General features: G+C 45.6%; 1 protein-coding gene across 1 annotated transcript; it reads left to right on the forward strand.

The window, feature by feature from the left end:
• Positions 1 to 330: 330 nt before the first annotated feature.
• Positions 331 to 21,283, forward strand: LOC309350561 (putative CENPB DNA-binding domain-containing protein 1; the record flags this gene model as incomplete). Its single annotated transcript, XM_081877526.1, has 3 exons — positions 331 to 645; positions 1,060 to 1,853; positions 21,218 to 21,283. Exons 2-3 carry the CDS (start codon positions 1,332 to 1,334, stop codon positions 21,281 to 21,283), a joined length of 588 nt encoding a protein of 195 aa, XP_081733652.1. The 5' UTR covers positions 331 to 645; positions 1,060 to 1,331.
• Between the last annotated feature and the right edge of the window lie 20 nt (positions 21,284 to 21,303).

Raw genomic sequence — 21,303 nt, forward strand, 5'->3', positions numbered from 1 at the left:
CAATGAAAAGGGGGTACTAGTGTCCAGGCAAACTCCATATATAACCCAGAAGCTTTCTAATAGCTCTACCAGCTCACTGGAAAATAATGGGCAGCTGCTTAGCTGGAGTGACTCTAGACTGCAGGAGGACCTCATCATCTTGAAATTCTAACCATGCCTACTTGATAGCAAGTCCTATTGAATTCAGTGGGACTTACTCCCTGGTAAATGGGGCTAGGATTGCAGCCACAAAACACCTTTTTTAAAAGGGGGAAATTCCACACACTGTTATGTTCAGTAGCTGAACATCTTCACTGTAATAGGCTGGTAGGTGGAAAGCCAAGGAGAACCTTCATACAGTAGTGCCCCGCAAGACGAATGCCTCGCAAGACAAAAAACTTGCTAGACGAAAGGTTTTTTTGTCCGCGATTTGCCTCGCAAGACGAATTCCCCTATGGGCTTGCTTCGCAAAACGAAAACGTCTTGCGACTTTGTTTCCTTTGTGTAAAAACCGTTAAAACCAAGGGTGCTTAGCTTGAGCAGCTGCAGTTGCGACTTGACTTCGAGGAGCAACTGTTAGCACGTGGTTTGGTAGCCTTTTCTCAGACTTTGCTCACTTTTGAAGATTTTCCAAAACTTTTCCAGAACTTCTCTTTCATCCATTTGGTAAGTTAAACTGTTAAAACTTTTTTGGGGGGTTTTGGATTTTGGGTTGGGGTGTTTGGGATTCAAGGACTTGGTGTTGGGAAGGGGTTTGCGATAATCTGGGACCATGTGGGGTTTTTTGGGGAATTTTTATGATTTTCTGTGACCACTGGGCCAGGTTGTTGTTTTTTGAAAAATTTTCTGAGTTTGAATTTCTGAGTGCTGGCCATGTTGTTATTTTTTGAAATTTTTTTTTGTCTGGGTGGGGAAGCAGTTGGGGAGGGGTTTGCAGCAGTTGGGGAGGGGCTGGGGGAGCAGTTGGGGAGGGGTTTGCAATTTCTGTGTTGTGGGTGGGTTGGTGCGTGTCTGTGGGAGCAGTTGAGGTTTTTGAAGACATTGGTGATTTTTGAAGCTTTTCCTAAACTTATTTTGCAGCCATTTGAGGTTTCTGAGGACTTCGGTGGTTGATTGTTGAAGCTTTTCCAGAACTTTTCTTTCATCCATTTGGTAAGCTAAACTTTTAAAACTTTTTTGGGGGTTTTTGGATTTTGGATTTGGGGTTGGGGTGCTTGGGATTCAAGGCCTTGGTTCTGGGTTTTAATTTCTGTGTGGTGGGTGGCTGGCTGCTTTTGTATTTTTTGGGTTTGAAGCACATCACTGATTTTTTTTTCTGTTTCTGAGTTTACGAAGGTAGGAGCTGTGCTGCCATGGGACCCAAGAAGACTGCTGCTGCTGCGGTGGCCGGCGAGAGGAAGAAGGAGAAGGTGACGCTGGAAATGAAGGAGATCATCTGGAAGCACGACGGCGGAATGCGTGTGACGGACATCGCCAGGGAGTACGGCAGGAACCCATCGACCATCGGGACCATCCTGAAGATGAGGGAGAAGATCCTGGCGACTGATGCAGCCAAGGGAGTCACCAGGATCGTGAAGAACCGCCCAGCTGTCCTGGAGGAGGTCGAGAAGTTGCTGCTCATCTGGATAGAAGAGAAGCAGCGTGCAGGGGACACAGTGTCTGAGGCCGTCATTTGTGAGAAGGCCAAGGCCTTGCACGCTGACCTCATCCGGGAACAGCCAGGAACCTCAGCCGAGCCAGAAGTCTTCAAGGCTAGCAGAGGTTGGTTTGACCGGTTCAAGACAAGATCTGGCATCCACAGCGTGGTCAGGCATGGAGAGGCTGCCAGTTCTGGAGAGGGTCAGGCATGGAGAGGCTGCCACGTCTGCGAGCTGGTGGAGGGGCACGACGACGAGCTGACCACCGTGGAGCTGGTCGAACTGCAGGCAGAGGCTGCGCAGGAGCAGGCCTCACTGGAAGAGGAGGAAGCAACTGAGGAACGGCTGTCCTCCGAAAGACTGAGGGACATTTGCCAGAAGTGGAAGGAGGTGCAGACTTTTGCAGATCTACACCACCATGAGAAGCACGTGGCACATGACGCTGGGAACTTTTATGATACGAGGGTCATGTCGTCTTTCAGGGAGCTGCTGAAAAGGCGGATAAAGCAGCAGACTATGGACAGGTTCTTGACCAAGAAGCAAAGAGTGGAAGAGGAGCCTTCTTTGAGTGGTCCCCCAGAGTCTTAGAAAATGTACTGTACACTTTGTTGATTTTTAAATGTTTTTCTGTCATGTTTATAAAGTTAATTTATTTTCCCTTCAATTTTTGAACTGCTCTTTACAGTATGTGTGACTTTAAAGAGCAGTTAATAAACTGTTGTTGTACCAAATTTGGCTTTGTTTGGACTTTTTTTGACCATAGGAACGCATTAATTGATTTTCAATGCATTCCTATGGGATTTCGTGCTTCGCAAGACGAAAAATTCGCTAGACGACAAAAATTGCGGAACGAATTAATTTCGTCTTGCGGGGCACCACTGTAATTGTTTCTCCGCCTGGCCTTTCTCCACTAAGCCTCTGTTACCTCACTTTTCATACTGAAAGTATGACTAACATTTCACACTGAAAAGAATGACTATTGCACCCTCATTTTGCACCCCTCCATTTTTCATCTGTCTTTCATCACTGACGCGGGTGGTGCTGTGGGTTAACCACAGAGCCTAGGACTTGCCAATCAGAAGGTCGGCGGTTCGAATCCCCGCGACGAGGTGAGCTCCCGTTGCTCAGTCCCTGCTCCTGCCAACCTAGCAGTTCGAAAGCACGTCAAAGTGCAAGTAAATAAATAGGTACCGCTCCGGTGGGAAGGTAAACGGCGTTTCCGTGCGCTGCTCTGGTTCACCAGAAGCGGCTTAGTCATGCTGGCCACATGACTCGGAAGCTGTACTGTATTGTATTGGCTTCCTCGGCCAATAAAGCGAGATGAGTGCTGCAACCCCAGAGTCGGTCACGAATGGACCTAATGATCAGGGGTCCCTTTACCTTTACCTTTTATCATCACTGAAGTCTTGAGATTCTAGCAGCAGGACAGCTTGATAGAGGACTGGTTTATTCTCTGCATATTACAGCCTCATTTCTCTGCTCTTTGGACAAGTAAAAATCCTTTAAACTGTTGAAATGGCTGCAGAAGTCCTGCCCCAGGACAGCAGGTTCATCTCCCTCAACTAGCTTGGCTTTGAAATGTTAGACCACAGGTCTGTTGTTTTCGTTGCTTTTCTTTGACCCGAGATTCCTGACATTGCTGAGAGTATTTAGAGAGAAGAGGAGTCACCGAAAGGCTGTTTCATCTTCTGTGGCTTCTAACAGGTGCTCAAGGGGAGGGGGGCAAGTTTCAGGGCATATAAATTTGCAGCATCAAGTTGTCCACTCTTCTCAAACAAATTAACTGGGTCTTGGATTCAGGTTACCATCACAGGACATCCGCTGTAGCCCGTGCATCAGTCTAGCCTCTGCCGCACAAGTGATCAGCCGCGGCCCAAGCTCCGGGGCTTTGTAGAGCCTAAACAAAGCATTCGGGAGAAGGGGAAAGAGATTGGATTGCACATCTCTAGGCTATGGGGAAGGGGGGGTGCAGGGAGGGACAGATGACAAGCAGCAGCTGCAACAGGAGGCTGTGAGTTCCCCTCATAAACTGCCAAGGTGCACAAAGCTAGGCGAAGCCCCACATGGGACCACATTTTCAGGATTCGTCTGACATGTGGCTGCTGAGACTACATAACACCAGTCCTGAAAGACCTTCATTGGCTCCCAGTATGTTTCCGAGCACAATTCAAAGTGTTGGTGCTGACCATTAAAAAGCCCTATACGGCCTTGGCCCAGTATACCTGAAGGAGCGTCTCCACCCCCATCGTTCAGTCCGGACATTGAGGTCCTCTGGTGGTTCCTTCACTGCAAGAAGTGAGGTTGCAGGGAGCCAGGCAGAGGGCCTTCTTGGTAGCAGCGCCCGCCCTGTAGAACGCCCTCCCATCAGATGTCAAGGAAATAAACAACTATCTGACTTTTAGAAGTCATCTGAAGGCAGCCCTGTTTGGGGAAGTTTTAAATATTTGATGTTTTATTGTGTTTTCAATATTCTGTTGGGAGCCGCTCAGAGTGTTTAGGGAATAAATAAAATAATAACTTGTTGTTATTTATTATTATTATTATTAATAATAATATTAATGAAATATGGAGAAGTAGCTGGTTTGGCCTCTGTCACTGTCCCTTCAACGTCAAATTAATGTCACAAATGAAATCTTGGAGACATCACAGACAGCTAAATGAAGATGTGGGATTTTCTTCTTCAGGTGCCCAGATAACTTGGTCAGACATGGATTCTGTGAACCATGACATTTGTGCAAGCAAGGTAGCACCATTTGCTGTTGTGCCTCAGGCAAGAAGATGTCTTAAGGTTGGCCCCCTAGATTAGAATGTATGGATTAATTGTAGCATACCACAATTTAATGGAGTTCCACTGGCAGCCAATCAACGACCTTTGCAAAATGCATCCATCTTTGATATGGTGCATTGGTGCCATAGGCCCCTGGGGCCCTGGGTGTCTGAGCACCCACAAAGTTCCCCATGAAGGGGCTGGGCACCCACAAATTTAAGTTCCAGGGCCATGTATACTGCATGGCAACCATGACCCTGGGGCCAAGCTGGCCCTCCTGATGGTGGATGCAATACAGAGACAAAATCTCAACTTGGGCAGGGGTTTCTTGGAGTTTGACTGGAGTTTCTGCTGAAGGTTTCACTGTAGAACATTATCACAGACTTCTTGCCAGAGGGGCTGCTGTTTATCAACTGTAATTTGCCTTTAATTAAGTACAAGTACTGCAGGTGGAACTTCCCTTAGCTGAAAGACTCAGTGCTTCCTATTAAAAGCGGTGGAGAATTGCCGAAATAGAATGGTATACTTTTGTCAAGAACACACATTATCATTTTAAAGTTTTTCAGGTGTTTTTTTTATCTTGAAGTGAAACTTACGTAAGGATAATTAATAGTTGCTATAGAAACAGGTGTGCATTTTAATTCAACCAGAACTTATAACCCCATTCATTTTCTTCGAAGGTGTGGATTTGAAACTGGTTTCTCTAATTCCTCCACTCCTTCCCTGCTTGTTTTTCTATGGTGGGCTTGAAAATTATTACTATTACTATTATTTATTAATCAATCAATTAAATTTGAGTATTACCCTTCATCCAAAAGTTCACAGGGCAGTTTACAAGATAAAAATAGAAGATGAAAACACAAAATGCATAACAACAACAACAACAACAACCCACAAACACATTTAAAAGGCCATAAATTGTTGAATTGGCCATGACCTGCAGCTGAAACCAATGGAATTTTCCTTGGCCAAGATGTTAAAAGTCCTGTTCTATGCGGTTCCAGGTGACACATTCCATAGATCTAAGCTTGTGCATTTATTTACTTGTGAAACAGGGTGAGGAATCTGTGGTCCTCCAGACATTGTGGGACTCCCAACTCCCATCAGCCTTAGTCACCATAGCTTATGATGATGATGATGATGATGATGATGATGATGATGTTATTTATACCCCGCCCATCTGGCTAGGTTTCCCCAGCCACTCTGGGCAGCTTCCAACAAAGTATTATAATACAGTGGTCTGTTAAACATTAAAAGCTTCCCTAAACAGGGCTGCCTTCAGATGTATTCTAAAAGTCTGGTAGTTGTTCTTCTCTTTGACATCTGGTGGGAAGGCGTTCCACAGGGCGGGTGCCCCTACCAAGAAGGCCCTCTGCCTGGTTGCCTGTAACTTGGCTTCTTGCAGTGAAGGAACCACCAGAAGGCCCTCGGAGCTGCACCTCGGAGTCTGGACTGAACAATGGGGGTGGAGACGCTCCTTCAGGTATACTGGACCGAGGGCCACTGATGAAGGAAGCTGTGGTCCAGCAACATCTGGAGGACCACAGGTTCCTCACACACCCGATTTAAGATAGAATTGTGGAGTTGGAAGAGACCTAAGGATCCGGCAGCCCTTCTCAACCTTGGGTCCCCAGATGTTGTTGAACTACAACTCCCATCATCCCTAGCTAGCAAGGCCAGAGCTCAGGGATGATGGGAGTTGTAGTCCAACAACATCTGGGGTTCCAAGGTTGAGAAACACAGTCTCTAGTCCATGGGTAGGCAAACTAAGGCCTGGGGGCCAGATCCGGCCCAATTGCCTTCTAAATCCAGCCCATGGATGGCCCGGGAATCAGTGTGTTCTTACATGAGTAGAATGTGTCCTTTTATTTAAAATGCATCTCTGGGTTATTTGTGGGGCATAGGAATTCGTTCTTTTTTCTTCTTCAAAATATAGTCCAGCCTCCCACAAGGTCTGAGGGACAGTGGCCCGGCCCCCCTGCTGAAAAAGTTTTCTGACCCCTGCTCTAGTCTAACCCCCTACAAAACTAAGTTGCTAAAAGTATTTTGTTTTGATGGTAGACAATTATCAAAATTATTACAGAAATAGCAAACTCTGTACCTTGGCATGTGATTTATCAGATTCCATCGTGTAGTTGAACATTCCACAGAATGTAGTCTTGTTTTTCCTTTGATAATTGAGAAAGTTAGTGATTAAGTTCAGAACTGGCTTATTCTGGTGCATGCAGAATTTGCTCACCTTGGCCCACAATTCCAGTTTTATTTGTAAACACATTGAACACCCAGCTTTGTGGATTTATTCTACTCTCCCAAACCACTAAGATACCTTTGTGCCTTGACAGGTGTAAGAGGTCAAAATCATGGATAGATAATTTCTGGTGTCCCACTCTAAACATGATGCGTTTAGAATGCCGATGAACCCCAGCCTTGCATCGGAATGCATTAGGCGTATTGGAACGGATTTCATTTTATCTCCGATTAGTCAGTCAGAAAGCAACTTGCTGGGACTTCTGGGGAACCCCTGAGCAACCTTCATCTGTTTTCATTCTCGAGAGCCCAGTTGTCATGTATTAATTCTATTCAGCCAGGTGGAGACAAAGAGAATGATCTGGACCGGAAGGCATCCATGAATGCTTAATTAGGCATCCTTGTGGCTAAAAACCACCTACAAAGAAGACCATTTTAGAAAAACAAACACAAACAATTAAACCAGTGAAATGTCTGAGAATCTGCAGCCCTTGACTCTATTTTCTACTGCATAAGCTTCAGGAAGCAAACCCTGGTTTCCTTTCATACTGATCTGATGAGCAAATGTGATCTGTAGCGATGCAGGAAACAATTGATTCCCTTTGCATTTAAATGCAAAGGGATCTAATTTGCACTTTCAGAAACGATACTGTTTATTTCTTTTTTTATTTCATAAAATTTATACACCGCTTGATTGGAAAGAATGAAAGAATGAAAGAATGAAAGAATGAAAGAAAGAAAGAAAGAAAGAAAGAAAGAAAGAAAGAAAGAAAGAGCAGAACCTCAAAACAGTGTACGGAAATATAAAACAAGAAAACCCAAGGAAGTGGGGATTATTGGAGCTTTCGAAAACAATATGTGATGTAAAATGTGAGCCATTGTAAGCTGCTGGGAAATAGATACTAAATAAAACTGCATCCCTACTAGCAAATGCAGTTAATTATTAAATGCTGCTACATGACTACTGTCAAAGATAAAATATGTTGCACACGAGCTATAAGATACAAATATAAAAAGCATTGAAACCAAATCTAATTGGAGATCACTAGTGGGAATCTTTAACAAACGCTAACAGAATATCCAGCAAATGTTCGGCGTCATACCAGAAAGAATCTGAAGGATAATTTTTAAGAGTGCCGTTCTTCAGGTCCGACTGAGACCCAAGAGGAAAAGCTGATGGCGAAATTGTGTGTACCTTTAGAGGTCACAACTCTGGCTCAAAATAGCCATCTCGCCTGCTCAAGACCAGTTTCTCTTACCTTTGCCATTATAAATAACAAGGCTCGGCAAATCTAGTTGCACATACACGGCGGATATTTTTATGCAGTCGGTATATTTAGGTCTGGGGAGTGTAATCAGAAACTGTACTCTGCAACATGAATCACCCCAGAGTTAAGTTCAGCCAAGGAAATAGGCAAGGGATGCTCTGATAATCCCCACTTCCTTCGCAGCCTGCAGACCTGTCAGTTACAATTTTGTCAGTGGTAATGGCCGTTTCACTGTATACAAACATAGCATGTTCCATTGGGAGAAAAGCAACAGCAGCAGCACACAAAGTCTTGGTCCAAACTAGTATCAGTCACTAGTGCTCCAGATATCATCATGCACTGAGAGGCATGCAAAAAACCAATCAATCAATCAATCAATCAATCAATCCTACATTTCATTCTAAGACAAGGTAATCCCATTTCTGTGATGTAAATCGCCTACTTAAATTTGAAAAGGTTTTCACGTGACTTCAACTACGATGCAGAAGTGCCTTGCCCTCAAATCACTCCAGCTCTCTTTTAGCCAATCTCTGCGGTTTCAGCAATAACGCCCACATGTTTTAAAGTTCGCTTCTTCCTTTCCTCCCTACGGTCAATGTGGTGAGGCAGGAAATTGTTTTGATTACAAAACTCAACTTGCCTTGTTGGTTGATGGCTGTGAAGAGCACTGAGGCCAGTGAGGACTGGAATCTTGTTTTTTTTCCCCCAAAAAATAATAGAAGTCAGTGTTTTCAAGATATTTTCAGGGTGCCGGGTTCTCTGCTAAATACCAGATCTGGTACTTGCATGACGTGAGTGTTTCACAGAATATACACAGAGCTTGACTTCCTTCCATGCTGTTTATAGTGGAGTTTGCTGCATCTACTACTGATTCTTCAAACACCATGGTTATTTATTATGTATGATGTGCTCCGAATTCTTAAAAGCATTGTGTTTAGAAGTCTGCTTTGGTACAGTACTTTTTTCAAATGAAGCAAAACTTCTTCCACACTATCCCTTCCCTCTCACAAGACGGGTGTGTGTGGGGAGGCATAATTTCATGACTTGTCTCAGGGTGTCTTAGCCCACCCTGCACTGTACAGTCCCCTGTTTATTCCAGGCTTTCTCAGGTATTGAAACCAGGAAGTTTTTGCGGGAATGCTCAGGCATGCAGGAGAGGATATATTGTTTGATTATAGCCTTTCCAACTTGTGTTAACAAGTTCACAATTTAGCAGAGTAACATTCCCCTTTTTAAACTCACAGCGGATGCGTTCGCTCAGTGGGAGAATTCTGCATCCCTGAACATTCCCACAGTTTCTTTGCTGAATATTTTGTGACACACACACCCAAAGCATTATGACTAGCCTGAGCACAAGCCTGTCACTGAAAAGTGCTGAAGATTGGAAGAAGACAAAAGTGCAAAACACTAGGTGCACTGAATTTTTTCCATCAAGGTTTGATAACGATGCTCAGAATTTGCTAACAAATATGCCAGCACATTTAGTGCCGGCCAACAGATGCAGCCACAACCTTTTCCAATGCGAGAGCTTTAAGGAGAAACACATGTTGATTTAACAAACTGACAACAGAGGGGGAAGAGGATGAAATGTCGGCTGCTTTCCACGAGGTGGTGCTGCATCAATTTATTTTCAAATCCAGTGGCTTACTTTATGCTGACTCTCCAATTCCCCGTCCCCTTTCAGAGGAGCAGAAGGCACAGGAAATGTGGTAATGTCCTTCATTTACTCAGTTACAGAAAAGAGTGGCCATGATCATTAAGGTGCAAAAGCAACTCCCCTGTGAAGAAAGATAAGATAAGATTCTGGAGATATATATGCACAATTACATGTATATATGCATGTGCATGTCATTATGCATAATGCAGAAAAGGTGGTCTCTCTCCATCTCTTAACGTGCAAGAACCTGGGGTTCTCCTATGAAGCAGAATTCAGGAGATTAACGGCAGTCAAAAGGAGCTACTTTATCAGAGAGCACATTGTTAAATTAGGGAATTTACTGCTACAAGATGTGGGGTAGTGGTCACCAGGGCCTTGCAGAGCCAGGCAGAGGCCCAGGCCAGGTAGATAATGTGCCCCCCCTTTTTTACCCTGGGGATAACTGAAGTCTTATAAATAAGTAAGTATATAAATAATTTTCACAAAAGTTATGCTGACAATTTTATTTCAAGGCTTGAACCGTATCTGCCTATAAAGACAAAATGGAAAATATAGATATACAATAGTGCTTTTAAAAAATACATAGGGAAAAGGATTATTTTAAGTATTTACATTTAAAAAATGCTTTCTAGCTTTCTTTTCTGCAAATTCTTGAATTACGCAGGAAAAATCAAGCAACTCTGCATTATCGTGGTTTATGTTTATCAATCCTGAACCATTTAGGCATTCTTGAGCCATTGTTGATCGAAAGAAAGACTTAATTCATTTTAATATATTGAAACTTCTCTCATTGGAGGCCACTGTAGCTGGTAATGATAAGAAAATGCGTAATGCAATTAGAAGAAGTGGTGCTTCAGGTTAAGAACAGTTTCAGGTTAAGAACGGACCTACAGAACGAATTAAGTACTTAACCTGAGGTACCACTGTATTAGTATATAGTGCATATATGGATTTTCTCTCTCTAGTTTACAAATCATGAATTGGCCAAATGTCAGCCCTAAACTGAAGCAATCCTCCTCCTTTCTTTTACCTCATTTGCATTAATTAATTAAGGACCTGTTGCTTGTTTGTTTTTATCCAGCCCTTCAAAAAAGAAACAATCCAGGACATCTTTACAAAGCAATCAAAGGAAAAGGATGCACCCAATAACAAGAAACGCAGCCATAAAAAATGAACAGCAGATGAAGACAGCAGGTTAAAAGACGCACGAAAACCAATTTCATCAGGGAATAAAATTCTCTGAACAGGCTGGGAAAACAAAAAGGTAAACTTAGAAACCTTTTGCATGCCTGGATTTTTCCTGGCTAGGGTGACTTCACACACAGGAACACTGAAGACTATTTATATTATGATATATGTGCGTGTGACACTGAGCTTATAAGCACATGAGTGAGCTATTTTTAGGGCAGCATATAATTTTTCACATGTATCAGGAAACAGAATGTTACCAGAAAAGACTGATGTCTTCATTCATACTACAATTTCTGAGCAAAGGGAAAAGAGGAAAAGGGAGGGGGGGACAGGAAGACACAATTAACTGTTTTGTTCTGTCTCTTCAGTGTAGAGACTCTTTAAGATCAGTGAATAGCTAAAGTGCTGTGTTGATAACTCTAACATATGGAAGGAAGGAAACTCAGTGGAAGCACATCTGCTCACTGTGCTGAATGTCTCAGGTTCAGTCTCTAGTATCGCCAGATAGGACAGAGGAAAGAGTGTTGCTGCCAGTCCGTGTAAACACTATGGAGCTAGATAGGTCAATGGTCTAAATAAGGCAGCATCCTATTTTCCTAAGGAAGGAAATTAATGTTTTAATGAAGCTCAGGATTACCCAGATCATAATATACAGCCACACTTCTTAAAATCCTTTGACAAATGTCCCACCCCTGCCAGGGTCTATTCTGAGCAGTGCTGGGATAGCTCAGTTGGCAGAGCAAGAGACTCTCAATCTTAGGGCTGTGGGTTTGAGCCCCACGTTGGGCCAAAGATTCTTAAATTGCAGGGGGTTGGACTAGATGACCCTCATGACCCCTTCCAACTCTACTGTTCCATGATTCTAAGAAGAGTCAACAGCAGGCATAGGCAAACTCCAGCCCTCCAGATGTTTGGGACTACAATTCCCATCATCCCTAACCACATCCCTAACCTAACTGGTCTTGTTAGCTAGCGATGATGGGAATTGTAGTCCCAAACATCTGGAGGGCCAGAGTTTGCCTATGCATGGTCAACAGCATATGTTTTGCCTACTGATTTGCTCCTGAAAAAACAGCCTCTCACCAGCCGTGGGGCCATTTATCCTTCCATCTCCCAACACAATGGAGGTTTTGATGGAGCCCTTCCTTCTGGCTGCTCAAACTCTACAATTCTATGATCCTATTGCTGGGGGGGGGGGGAATACCCGTCACCTGAGTGGTGCCAGAATTTCCTTTCAATGCAAATGGGAGGGTATTTCCTTCCAGATTGAGGTGGGGGAGGGGTGAGCTCAATTGCCACTCCACATCTGCTGTGATCCTGATAACGAAGCACACTCTAGCTGTTGTTGTTTTCATCTTTAAAAACTTCTGGGTAAAATGCAAACACGTCTGGTTTGACCTGGAATCACTAGTCCTCAAGAGAGGGTGGTGATGGCAAACCAACCCAAAATTGTTGTTGTTTTTTAAAGCACTCCAAAGCTATGTAATAGTGACTGCCATCTGCTGTAGAACAGACCATTTCAGCTGTAGGCAATATATTGAAATTGAAATACTTGATTGTCACTTGTACAATTTGTATACTGTGAGATTACACAAGCACCCCCCCCCACAGCTCTCTTAATCTTAATTCCCCTCATTTACTGATGCACACCCACCAAACCCAAAAGTCAGTTGCCCTGTTGTTATCTTTTCATTCAACAGCCTAACAGCCCACGGATAGAAGCTGTTCTTTACCCTGTTGGTGTGACTAATATCTTCTGCCTGAGGGCAGGAGATCAAGAAAGTGCCGGCCAGGGTGCCAATCATCCCTGAGAATTTTCCTCACTCTCCTGAGGCAACGTTCTTCCACTATTTCATCCAGCGGATTCATGGGACAGCCCATAATAATCTTGTTCTGTATTCACCACCCTCTGTAGGCGCTTCCTATCAGTTGATGTCAAACCAGTGTACCACACCGTGCTGCAGTATGAAAGGACACTTTCTATTGTAGACCAGTAGAAGGAGATCATCAGATGTTGATTGACATCATTCTTTTGCAATGCTCTGAGGAGATGGAGTCTCTGTTGGGCTTTCTTAACCACCTGGGTTGTATTGATTTTCCAAGTAAGGCCTTCACTGAGATAAACACCTAGGAATTTAAAGGAAGAGACTCTCTCCACACAGCCCTCCCTGATGTACAGTGGGGCTAGTTATCCTCTCTCTATATATATATCACCATCAGAATAGCATCCTTTCCCTCCATGACAGAACAGACACTTCCAGTGGTTCTGGGGCTGGAGAGCTGAAAGGCAGCACATGTTGGCTTCTGCCACCAGCCAGGGCACCAAGGTCCAGAGGGATGGGATATCCCACGCCTCCTAGGAAGGACACCATAGGAAGGAAAATATCAACCTGGCCTCATCCATTGGCTGAAGCAGCAGCAACAGCTGCAGAGAACCTCCCTCCCATTTTCCGACCAGAGAGAACACTCTACTTCTACTGCCCTGAGATTGCAGGAGGCAAGCAGAAAAGACACTCTGGACCATTTCATCCTTGGTTGCCCAAAGCCACAACGTCCACCAAGTGCTACTTGATCAGATTGCAAGCAAGGGGAGATGAGTCTGGCCTGAACTGGTTATAAATGCTGGCCATTTTAAAAGATGCTGGACTGGATAGGTCATTGGCTTAATCCGGCAGGCTGTTCTTAATTCAAAGCACTTTTAATGAACTACAGTTCCCGGTATTCTTTGGGGGAGAGTTGTGTGCTTTAAATGCAAGGCACAGCTGAGACAATCATCTACTCTGATTGGTCGGGTGTAAGGCAGAAAGCTCTTTCTCATCATCTATTACCTGTTTCTTTTTGTTGGAGATGGCAGGGTTCAAGCCCTCTTTCTCACCTTGAAGAATGTTCTTAAAGGTGATCATTTCTGGTTGCAAATACAAGGGCTGGAAATGGAAACTCAATTCAGCCTTTCTCCTGGGTCATAAACTAAGGATCTCAGCAGTCCTGTCTTCTCTGCTTCCTAACCAGCAGAAACCTCTGACTTAAGCCACTGTTGAGCTAGCAATCTCAGCACAGCCAAGCCCTTGCAGATCTCGCCAGCTGAGTGAGCTGCACATTTTTCTGTGCTGGGTGTCGCTGTTTGGCTATTTTTGGTTCTCTTTCCCCCTAGAGGGTTCCTCCCCCCCCCCTTTACTGCTTAAAGCCAGACAAGTTGTTTCACCCCAGGAAATAAAGAGTGGGAAAGGGGAAGAGAAAGATTTCCACGTGGTGGTAAGAGCCAGTGTGGTGTAGTGGTTAAGAGACTCCTTCGGGCAGTGATAAAGCGGGATATCAAATCCAAACTCTTCTTCTTCAAAAAACTATATTAAGGGTCTCACCTGTTTCAGCAAAGAGAGGCCACTGTGTTTAATTCTTACCCTATCACCCATCTCAGGTCCTGATCTTGCATTCAAGTTATACCAAAGTCAGCTCAAGCCATGCCTTGCTTAGTGCTGTCCTAAGCATGTTTACTCAGGCATGTGCCCTGCTGAGTTTTGATGGATTTGCTCCCAAGCAAATATACATAGGACTGCAGCCTTATTTAAACCAGGGTGTGCAAAGCATTGCTCTTGTTCATCCTATTTAGGCTTAGGAGCCTACTTCAGAGTAACGGTGCACAGGCTTTGATTGTGCTCTAAGGCTAAGCCAAAACTAGTAGGAACAGGTGTGTGCTAAAAACTTTTATTTTCACTCAGGCTTCCCCAGCTTTGTACTGTATTAGTATTGCTAATTTCTGTCCACAGCTAGCATTGTGATCATGTGAATTTTATCCTCTCTCTCTATCCAATATTGTAATTGTGGGAATGTTCAGGGATGCAGGAGAGGATATATTGTTAAATTATATCCTTCCCAACTTGTGTTAACAAGTTCTATATAATTTAGCAGAGTAACATTCCCCTTTTTAAACTTGTACAGCGGATAACGTGTGCCAGGCTTGTATAAGCCTCTAAAATAAGTTTCCTGATACTTTCTCCTTTATTTCCTCATAAAAAGATAAGACATGGCACAGTCTTGTATAAAAGTATATAAAATAGTTTACAGTGGTACCTCTGGTTACGTACTTAATTCGTTCCAGAGGTCTGTTCTTAACCTGAAACTGTTCTTAACCTGAAGCACCACTTTAGCTAATGGGGCCTCCCGCTACTGCTGTGCTGCCGCCGCACGATTTCTGTTCTCATCCTGAAGCAAAGTTCTTAAGCCGAGGTATTATTTCTGGGTTAGCGGAGTCTGTAACCTGAAGCGTATGTAACCCAAGGTACCACTGTACTCACATTCTGTTCACAAATGGATCCCAGAAGGCAGGCTTAAGTTACAAAACATATACACCTGGAATCTTCCCATAAGGAGAGAGCATCTCAGACTAAGATGATGTTGCTTCTTTGAGGAATGGAGTCAAAGGGGCTGCCTCCCCTGAGGTATTTTGTTACCTGCATAGGTGAGGTCATGTCCACCTCTGGTCACATGCAGAGGGAGTGTGTCCCAGCCCAGGAGGAAACAGGAAGTTCTGACTGGCTGGTCCAGACATCCCCTTTTATGTCCACTCTAGGGATGTTGTATTTGACTGCTCTGTGTTTCACATCCCACAGTAATGTTATTGTTTTACGTATTTCCCCACTTCTCTGTGCACTGCTTTGATATATGGTATTTTCATGTTAAGTGGGCCACACATCTTGCACAATAATAATACTACATTATGATAAATGTTACAACACCTCCAATGGCTCCTGATCTGTTTCTGGGCACAATTCAAAGTGCTGGTTATGATCCTTTGCAGGGTTGCCCTCAGATGGCTCGGGGGTCTTATAACTCCGTACCCTCCAACATTTCTCTGATGAAAATAGAGACGCCGTAAAGAAAAGTGGTACATTCCGGGATCAAATCAGAATCCGGGACAGCTTCTGTAAATCCTGGGGAGGCTCTGCCCTGAGATCTTTGGCTGAAGGGCAGTATACACATTTAATAAATAGATGAAAATACAAATAATTTGGTGAGGATGTTGATATCTCTGTTAGAGAGCCCTAAGCTACTTCAACCCAACCCAACCCCTCTTCCCCAATGGAAGTATTGTCCGTCCCCAGTCTGAAAGGGAATAGCTAGTTTCAGTCCGTGATGTGTAAGAGACAAGGCCTGAAACTGAAACACGTTTTCTCAAAATGTTCTTGTGTTTTTTTTTCAAGGATGAATTCAGCCTCAGGATATGCACAAGAGGGCGCTGTAACCTTCCTAGCACTAGATGACCTGCGGGAATTCACGTTTAGCTGTGCAAAGTTAAGAAATCCAACCAAGCGCCGTTAGTTGCTGCGCCTGTAAATGAAATATGAGGTCTTCTCCAGAGTTTTCTTTTATATCCAGGATTTAGTTCCTAACCCCTCCTTTTCCCGGAGTTTCCCCTTGTTATTCTCCCTGCACACACACTTTCAGAACAGTTTAGCTACCCTGCTCCGAGGGGAAATAAAAGTCATTGGACAAGCGCCTGTGAATGGTTCGCCCTTAAACAAGACAGACAGGTGCGCACCATACATTTAAAGCATATCTCCCCCCCCCCCGAAAAACAAAACAAAACATGGGAACTGTAGATTGCTAAGCGTGCTGGGAATTGCAGCAAGGCGATCTACAATCGCTCAAACGTTGAGCAAGGAAGGCAAACGGGGCTCAGGTACAGCCCAGGAATGAGTTTCAGGTGTGACCTACGGGTGGCAGCTGTTGTGACCCAAACCAGTTGACACCGGGGGACTTTTCTGAAGTTTTGAAAAAGGAAAAGTTGGTTCCCGAAGGCAGTTTCTGCCTCTCCCCCTCCCTCCCATTTTACCTGGGATGGAGTTTGAAGTTGCTTAGGGAGAAGTAGGAGTCTAAGATGCTGAAACTGCACTTGGAACGGGTGGGGGGGAGGAGAGAGAGAATTAGGAAAATACCTAATGCAGAGTCAGACCAACGAACCACCCTTCTCAGTCTTGCTTTTACTGGCTGGCAGCGGCTTTCCAGGGATTCGAACCTGAGGCCTTTGGCAGTCTTGCAAGGCGGATGCTCTCCCGCTGAGTTGGCGGCCCGTCCCCTACTTTGCTGGGATGAACGCTCCTTGGCCTCCACTGCAGTGGCCACAATCTGGGTGGTGAATGGGCAGCAGCTGATTGACAGGTTCTGGAAGCGGGTGGGGTGGGAGGCAGTGGCGTAGCGTGGGTTGTCAGCACCCGGGGCAAGGCAAGTAATTTGCGCCCCTAACCCCTAACCTGTCGCCGCTGCCAGCTTCTTCTTGCTGCTGCCTGGGCTGGGGTATTTACGGTAAGGTAGCCACAGCGATGGGGGTCCGTGTCAGGTGATCTGAGGTGAGTTGCCGCTGGCGCTGCCGCCCAAACAACGCTGCTTGCCTGGAGGAGGAGGAGGGCAGAGAGGCGAGGAAAATGCAACATGGCCCAGCAGCTGCAGCAGCTATGGCGGTGGCGGGGCTGTGAGGAGGGGCTGCCTGGCGCGCCCTCCGCGGCCCTGACGCCCGGGGACCGCAGTGAGCGCTGAGAGCCGCTGCCTGCCGGACGCCTTCAGCCCGGACGCGCGCACAGCTCGTCGGTTCCGCAAGACATGGGGCTCTGCTACAGCCTGCGCCCGAGGCTCTTCGGCGACTCCGGAGGCGGCAAGCGCACGCCCCCCAGATGTTGCACCCGGTGTGGCCGGCCCCCCTGCACCCCCCACGCTACGCCACTGGTGGGAGGAGGTAGCCCAGGTTCATTGTGACAAGTGCCTTTGTGTGAAACTGGGCGTGGTGGCTGCTTTGAATTGTTTGACCTGAACAGAGCGAAAGAAGTGTTTGCGCAAAATAATATTAACGTTGATACTCATTTTTTACCCTAGCTGAGCGCTGGAAGACAAGATCGGCTGATTCTCTGTCTGTCTTGTCTACACACACACACACACACATTTTTCCAATAAAGCCTGGGCAAGTCATTCATCAAATCACGAACACATCCGCTTTAAAAATGCTATTCACAATTAACCTCGGAGGTGTTTTGCCCCGGCATTCCGCCCCCAAACTCCCATAAGGAAAGCATTTCCCTAAAGCAGGCGCAATCAAGGCAAGGGCCCCAGACACCCTTGGGAATCTAACCCCATTGAACTCAAGAGGTTCCGCATGGCTGTGCGCAAAATCGCCTGCAGAAGGCGGCCCCCAGTTCCTGAGCGGTAACTGTCACTTAAAGCGCATTTGCGCAAAAACAAGAGTTTGGGTGGGAAAGAATTACGATGGGACTAGATGGGAACAACGCCCACCTACCCAGTCATGAAAATATACACCGGGGAGCGTCCTGAAGCGTCTACTGCTGCGCGGGGACATCTCAACTCCCGTCTATCCTCGGGACTGCTCATTCAGCCTCTGCTCTGGACTTTTCTTAGGAAGGAGGAGCTGGAAACAGTCATCAGCCTCCTGTGGGGAAAAGGTGAAGAAGTATTTGTTTGAGGGATGCGCTGCTGCCTTCTCTGGCGGTTTTATAGACCGTGTGACCTGTAAAAAGGCTGCGCTCTTCATAGCTCATTTTTAAGGGACTTGTGAACTGGTCTGTCAAAAAACAAGCATAAATCCAATTCTTATTGTCGAAATGGGTTCAAGTCCCTTAATATGAGCTGTAGAATACAGTTTCAGCACCGTTGGTAGACACCCAGCTTCGCTTTGATTTCCAAGTGCTCTTTAACAATAAACCCCCAAACACCTTATTTTCACTCCCCTTGTATTTGGGTTCATGTGTATTCAGCTTTTTACCTCCCTAGGCCGAAATTATTGCTGTCTTGCCTTCTCCTGCGCATATCCTTGGAGGGAGGAGACTTTTCTTCTCAGTAAAATTTAAGCAGCGAAGCCAACGGAGTGCCCTTCTCCACTGGTTTCTTTCTTTCATTCTTTTATTGCATTTATATATCACCTTTTTTTTTGTTCATGGACCTCAAGGCGGCATACATGGTTCAAACCCCACCCCCCCCCCAATATAAGCTCCACAATAACCCTGTGAAGTAGGTTAGACTAAAAGGTGGTGACTGCCCCCCCCCAGGTCACCCCAGTGTACTTCATGGCCGAGTAGGAATTTGAACCCTGGTCCTAGTCTGACCCTCTCTAACTCCCGCACTACACTGGTTTGCTGAACTACAACTCCCATCATCCCCCAGCCAGCTTGGCCAGTGGTGCGGAGAGAGGGAGCTTTAGTTCAGCAACATCTGGAAAGCTACAGGTTACCCCTCCACCTCCGCTTACACCTTCGCTTCATAGAGGTGAATGGGGAAGCAGCGTTGCAAGCTGGAGAGGGAATCATAGCTGGTTGCAGTTGTTGGCATTCCCTTCCTCAGGTGCAAACCCCTTCTATACTAGTAATTTTTGGAGGACGGGAACTTCTGTCTGAAGCAGGGAGAGGGATGGAAATTGGGGGAAGGGGGATAATGCTTTGTGCACCTCCCCGTTCTCCGCGATGTCAGTATTTCACAGCAGCTGCTTCGGTTCTGTAGCCCTAGCCAAGACAGGCGCCTGGATTGGGCTAGGCGTGCAGAGCTGCGTTCTGTGCAGCCCTTCCGAAGGGTCACATTATAATCACGAGAATACAATATGTTCTTTTCAGAAATGCAGCATTTCCAGCGCATTTAAGTGAGAGGCAAAGGAAAAAATCCGGAACAAGAGAGAACTTTAAACGTGACCTGTTTTCATGTGTGTCCTGTATGCGCGCGCTGGGAATGCTTTTGTGAAGATACTCCCTCACCTGTTCCTTATATGGAGTACAGTGGTACCTCGGGTTAAGTACTTAAATCGTTCCGGAGGTCCGTTCCTAACCTGAAACTGTTCTTAACTTGAAGCACCACTTTAGCTAATGGGGCCTCCAGCTGCCGCCGCGCCCCCGGAGCACAATTTCTGTTCTCAACCTGAAGCAAAGTTCTTAACCCGAGGTACTATTTCTGGGTTAGCGGAGTCTGTAACCTGAAGCGTATGTAACCCGAGGTACCACTATATTGACTGGTAACTGGAGTCGCCATCAATGCAACTTCTTTCATTAGCTTCGACGGGGTTGGCAAAACTAACAAGGTTCAACGGAGGTGAGTTGTAAACTGGAATCCCGCAGCTGCCTGCCTGGAAAGGCACCGCGGTTGCAAGCGCCGGCTCGCTGTCTTGCACTGTTGCGATTCATCTCATTCATTCGAAAAGGGAGGGAGGGCAAAGAGAGACGCGGGACGTTCGAACCCTGCTGCCAACGTTCCAAATGGAACGTCGCGAACACTCCAATTGGAACCTTCGAACTGAAGGTTCCTGGGCGCTGGAATCCTGTTTGGAGCACGTGCTTCTCCCTCCGCCCACCAACTCCAAATAACACTTTCTTTGATGCTAGATGGATGAGGGCCTTCCTCCCGCATCTCCACCTTGTTCCGGTTTTCATGGGGGAAAATAACATGCAATAAATGGAGTTGGGAAATCAGATGACTCCAATTCATGCAAAAACAAGTTAGGACTTTAAAAACCGTCCAGGGAGTCATTGTCCTACTGAGAAGGCGGCCGATCCACACAACGCATAAAGCCGCAAGCCCTGTAGCCGTTTGGATTTTACCCTTCCATTAACACTTTCTAAGACTTTGAACTTAAAGGACTCTGAGCTTTCTGCGGAGCTGCAAGTCACGCAAACCCTCATTGCGCACGTTTCTTCGAGGACTGTCTTAATCACGCTTACTTTTAAACCGCACTGTACACCGTGGGACAGTTACTTCCAAGTAAACACGAGTAGGATTGAACCGCCTGACTGCAACCCAATGCACATTCCCTTAGAAAGAAAGTCTCATTGCCTCCCGTCGTACCTACTCCTGAGTAAATATCCATGGGTGAAACCCTCCGAACTCAACGAGCCTTGTTCCCAAATTGGTGTACGAACCTAGATCCAGTTACCATTGAACTCAAGGAGACTAGCTTCTAAGTAGAGATTCTGGGATTGCACTGTCAAGCCGCAGAGTTACAACCCAATTCAGAACTTACAGAAATTACTGTAATTTACTAAGGGTTGCAATGTAACTCTGCGAGAGGTCAATTACAATGCCCAGAATTCTCGGTGGGGAAGAGTTTGTTTCGAGTTGTGCTTTAAAGGTATGTATATAGTTTGTATGCAGCCTAAAAGCGTCACCAGAAGGAACCTACCGTTTCCTATTGCTAACTGGACTGATTAATTTTTTTCACGGCATTTTTGCACCAGGTTCCACATTCAGTGCAGGATTCTGTGGGTGAAAGCAGGAAGCTCAAAGGTACGAGGTTCAGTCCCTGAGCTAGATGAAGCAACGGTGTGACTCGGTGTAAGGTTTGCTTTGGTCTCCCAACCCAGTTCTTTTTTTTCCTTTTCTTTTGCTTTCATATTACTTCTCTAAGTGGCGATGCAGTGCCCATTTACGCATCCCTCAGCCCCGCTGGGATCCAAGGAAATACGGGCTTTGCGCCTCTTTTTTTCCGCCCTAGCTTGCAGTACCCGTGGCTCATTCCGGGGGCGCTATTTCAGGTGTCGAAGTGACAATCAAGAATTGATGGCAAAAGTCAAAGCCCTG

This window comes from Podarcis erhardii (genome assembly GCF_964252035.2).
Source record: "Podarcis erhardii genome assembly, chromosome: 9".
Lineage (NCBI taxonomy): Eukaryota > Metazoa > Chordata > Lepidosauria > Squamata > Lacertidae > Podarcis > Podarcis erhardii.